Source organism: Raphanus sativus, unplaced genomic scaffold, assembly GCF_000801105.2.
Source record: "Raphanus sativus cultivar WK10039 unplaced genomic scaffold, ASM80110v3 Scaffold0996, whole genome shotgun sequence".
In the NCBI taxonomy this organism is placed as follows: domain Eukaryota; kingdom Viridiplantae; phylum Streptophyta; class Magnoliopsida; order Brassicales; family Brassicaceae; genus Raphanus; species Raphanus sativus.
Window position 1 is genome coordinate 1,584 of NW_026616310.1, and position 4,370 is coordinate 5,953.

General features: G+C 41.8%; 1 protein-coding gene across 1 annotated transcript; it reads left to right on the plus strand.

Annotated features, from left to right (window-relative positions):
- The first annotated feature begins 232 nt into the window (after window positions 1-232).
- LOC130503523 (uncharacterized) lies at window positions 233-2,225 on the plus strand. The gene is made up of 2 exons (XM_056998144.1): window positions 233-509; window positions 2,086-2,225. Exons 1-2 carry the CDS (start codon window positions 233-235, stop codon window positions 2,223-2,225), a joined length of 417 nt encoding a protein of 138 aa, XP_056854124.1.
- Window positions 2,226-4,370: the final 2,145 nt, after the last annotated feature.

The window sequence follows — 4,370 nt, forward strand, 5'->3', positions numbered from 1 at the left end:
TCTTTAGGTGATCAAGCAACCTCTCACAACAGATCGATCCTTGTCGTCTGTTTGACTCCGATCTTCTGCTTCAGTCATGTTTTCTCATCAGTCTACGGCATCGCATCGCTCTCTGTTTTCTCATCAGTCTATCGCCCGTTCTTCTTTTCGATTCACTCCTTGGTGATCAAGTACCTTGTGCAATTCCAGTGATTAAGATAGACCCTTACGACCGATCTGTGATTAAATCTCGATGGCTTCATACAAGGGCAAAGGTATTCTTGTTGAAGAGGATGATGATGAACCTATCCAACTACAAGATCAAGCCGATGAACACCTGATCAACGAGTACAGTTCGTCTCTTATTGGCAAGATTCTAAACCCAAAAAAACATAACGTGGAGAGGCTAATTGTTGATATGCCGAGGCAATGGGGGATGTCTGAGAAAATTACAGCTTACGACCTGGGGAATGGACGCTTCCTGTTCAACTTTGATAACGAGGAGGATCTTAAGTCTGTCCTCGAACAAGGTCCCTTCCATTACAATTTCAGTATGTTTGTGCTGGTACGATGGGAACCAGTAGTAGTAGATGATTATCCTTTGGTGATACCGTCTCGGATACATCTTTAGGGTATCCCGCTTTACCTCTGCACACATGGTAACCTTGATATTATTGGTGATCGACTTGGGAAGGTCGATAAGATAGATGTAGCGGAGGGGAATATAAAATTTTAAATTGATTCATCTAAACCATTGAAGTTCACAAGGAAACGGCAGACAAGAAACAAGGAAGATATCAACATCAAGCTGCACTACGAAAAGCTCTTCAAACACTGCAATGTATGCTATGTTATATGAAATCGGAAGCGGGTACATGGAAGCGGAAACGTAAGGAAGCGTGGAAGCGAATTTTTAAAAGAAATTAGGAAGCGTGTACATGATGGAAGCGTATACATATATATTATTATATATTAAATATAATTATATTAGAATAAAATTTTAAATAGTAAAATTCAGTAGTACACATGTCAAAAATAAATATACTAAACATTACACTGTCTATTTAATTTATATGTTCATATATATATACTGGAAAGAAGATGGCATATCAGCTAATCAATTAAGCACAACAAAATTGAATAATACAGACAACATCAAACAAAAAGAACAAGTGAACAAAACAGAGTATAAAGATTACTATTCAGAAAACGTGAGTTGGATAAAGTTATCTTCGCTTATAATTTTGTTGTAATAAGACTTTTGTTCTCGGCTATTCTATTTCTTTATGAATTGGAATTTTAATTGTTATCCTTATATAGTGGAGGGGCCACTGTACAGTAACATCATCTTCTGCAAACATCATCTTCTCTAAACATATGTTCTGTTTACGATCTGACTACTGTAACGCTTCGAGTCTATATCATCAACGATTCCACCTTAGAATCGTGAGCTTCCATCAAGTTTCCAAAAACTTCAATTTGGGAATTGCGATTCCAAGGCTTCCATGCGATTCCGAGTGCTTCTGCTTCCGACTCCGCTTCCGGAGCGTGAAACACAAAACCACTGACGATTCCATGCTTCCCAGAATGTATGTGGTCTTATGTCACATGAGAGTCAAGAATGTTTGAAGAAAATAATTGTATCAACTCAACCATCTGTTCGTGAGACAGTCTTTGATCGTGTCCGGCCTACCATTATAGGGGAATCATGTGATGCAGGCAATCTCAAAAGGAAGGATGATTCGTCTCACAGAACATACAAATATGGCTATGGTTCGGTCTCACGAGTCTAGAGTTCGTCACACTCGAGCCGCGCTGGTAGAAAAACTAATCCACGAGGTGGATCTCGGTACAATCCATACTCACAAACTCAAAGAAGCTCCATGAACTACAAAGGACCAGGTTTGAAAGGAGAAACAACTAGCGCTGAAGATCGAACAAAGCTACTCAATGTCGCTCAGCTGCTCCTATACGGCTGAGCCCCATGATGACAGCAATCTTACCTTTCGAACCAACTCAAAGTAACAAAAAAGGCAGCAGTAACAGCTGAAAATCTTATCCCTCCTATGATACTCTAAAAATTGATGCGTTGGATCGATGATGAAGATAATGAAAGTGATGATCTATTAGATGCGGAGATGGAGGAGCCAGTCATTGGAAACGAGTTGATGTTAATGGAGGATGATGACCTGTTGGGTGAGGAGTTGGGGCCGAATGAAGTCAGTGGACAAGGATGTGAGGGGTAAAACTCACACCTAGATTTTAGATCAGGTTTAATGTTTAGGAAAGGTTAGGGAAAGATAATCGCGGGCTGAATCCCGTAAGAACTTGTAGAATGAACTTCGATTTGTATTGATATAGTAGAAATAGGATGGTTACAAAAGGTGATCTTTGATGAATACAAAGATTATAAGAGTGTTACAATAAGAATGTTTTGATGAATGTTGAGTAAAAAATGAGTTTTATCGGATCCTCTTCTTAGTCCTCGACCTTCTCTTTAAATAGCCTTGGGCTTCTTTAGGTTGTCTTCAACTGATCTCCGAGATCTTCTCCGCTTGAGGTGGAATCCGCAACAGCTTCTCCTTGACCGGGTCCTGCGCTTCTTCTTGTTATGACGTGAGCTTCCTCTTCGTCGTGACCTCTTTAGTTAGGATCCTTAACTTTCAGCCTTCGGCTCTAGCTTAGCTCTCTTTAGGTTTTGAACTCGCGATGGGCCTATCGCGGCCCATCATCATCTTCTATTATATGATAATCAGCTACCGGGCCATATTCGGGCCCAACAGTTGCCCCCAGCTCTCGAGATGAGGTTTCGTTATTTTCGGGAGCTAGACCTAGCCGCCCAAGCTAGATTCTCTTGTTGAGATCATGATTACTAGCTATCTCAACCGTATTTATCTTTATCTGATCGAACGGCTGTAATCTTTCTTTAATTAAATCGACGGCTTAGATTAAAGCGAGTTTGAAATTCAATTTCCGACTTTCGAGACGTGATGGGATATAATCTGAGAGAATTAACTACTTGTCTCTCCACTTCCTCCACGCCTCTCGACGGTTTCCAAGGTAATTCACCTCTTTCCTTTATTTTACTGTTTTTCGTCATTATATTTTTTTTTTATCCGCTTCTTGATCAATCTAGTTCTCCATCTTGAACTTCTCTCTGAGATTCTGCCTTAGATCGATTCTCTTCTTTTGCTTCCTATTTTCCTTTTCTTTCACTATCATGAGTCGAAAAGAAGGTTCCGGCGAAGTTCAGATCTCAGCCTCCGGCGCCCGTATTATGAAGGTCAAACGGGAAGCTGGTGAGAAGATGACGGAAGAAAAAGGTTAAGGACTCGATCGGAGCAAGAGTTAAGAGGATGAAGAAGAAAGGCGGCAAGAGCGCCTCCTCTGGTCCTCACTTTCCTTCCCTCTTGAAGGGTCAGGACGTCGTCAATCTTGCCGTTCAAGCTCACGGCAAGAGCGATCTAGTTAGAGCTTGTGCTGAAGATGAGACCCCCGAGACCGTTCCGGAGGGTTGGTTCTGCGTTCATGAGAAATATATCTCCAAGTGCCACCTTAGATTTCCTCTTCCCACCCTTTTGCTGGATCTCTTAGATCATTACCAGCTAGCTCTTCCTCAACTTTGCCCGTCGGTCATCCGAGTGATAAACGGGTTCATCACTAGAGCCAAGGAGGAAGGAGTTATCGTTGGGCTATCTGAGCTAATGAGTCTCTTCTCGATAAAGGAGAGCACTTCCAAGGATGGCGGGAGCGGTACCTACTATCTCCCTTGTCGTCCAGGGCTAGGCGTATTCAAGTTCTCGGCCAGTGACGATGACTGGCGCAAGAAGTATTTTTATGTCAAGATTGACCCCTTGACGGTTCATGTAGGCCGTGACCTCAGGAACTCATGGTCTGATATTTCCGGTTAGGATTTTAGGGATATGTTCACATGTTTATCTTTGTTTGTCATGTTATGCTAATTGTCTTTTGACTTTTTTTTGCAGAAATCAAAGATCCTGTCAAGTTGTCTAGCAAATTCACTAGAGCTCTCTACAGGAAGCTACAGCATAGTCCTAACACTTGGGTGGCTTACACCACTTCGAGAGTCGGATCAGCTAGGTTTCCTGAACGATACCAGGCGTCCTTCCCTGATTCAGTGACGGTTGCTGGTTTAGAAGGTAACCTTTTATTCTTAATTCATGATTTTTACTATTCGAATTTGTCTCATGTGATTAATGAATCTTTTTCATGTTTTAGTTTCTGAGGGTGATTCAGTTTTCGAAGTTTCCTCCGGAGCAAGTACTTCCTCGAAGACTCAATCACAGAAGATGCCAATTCAACCTTCCTTCCGTTCCAGGGGTAGATCGACCAAGGCTGCCAGCTCCTCTAGAGGGAGTGACAAGAACCAG

What these genes read in the sequence shown, in the direction of transcription:
- LOC130503523 (XM_056998144.1), top strand. Translation starts at nt 233, where the DNA reads ATGGCTTCATACAAGGGCAAAGGTATTCTTGTTGAAGAGGATGATGAT. An exon ending in TAAGTCTGTCCTCGAACAAG is followed by an intron (nt 510 to 2,085) that starts GTCCCTTCCATT and finishes TCGATGATGAAG; the next exon opens with ATAATGAAAGTGATGATCTA.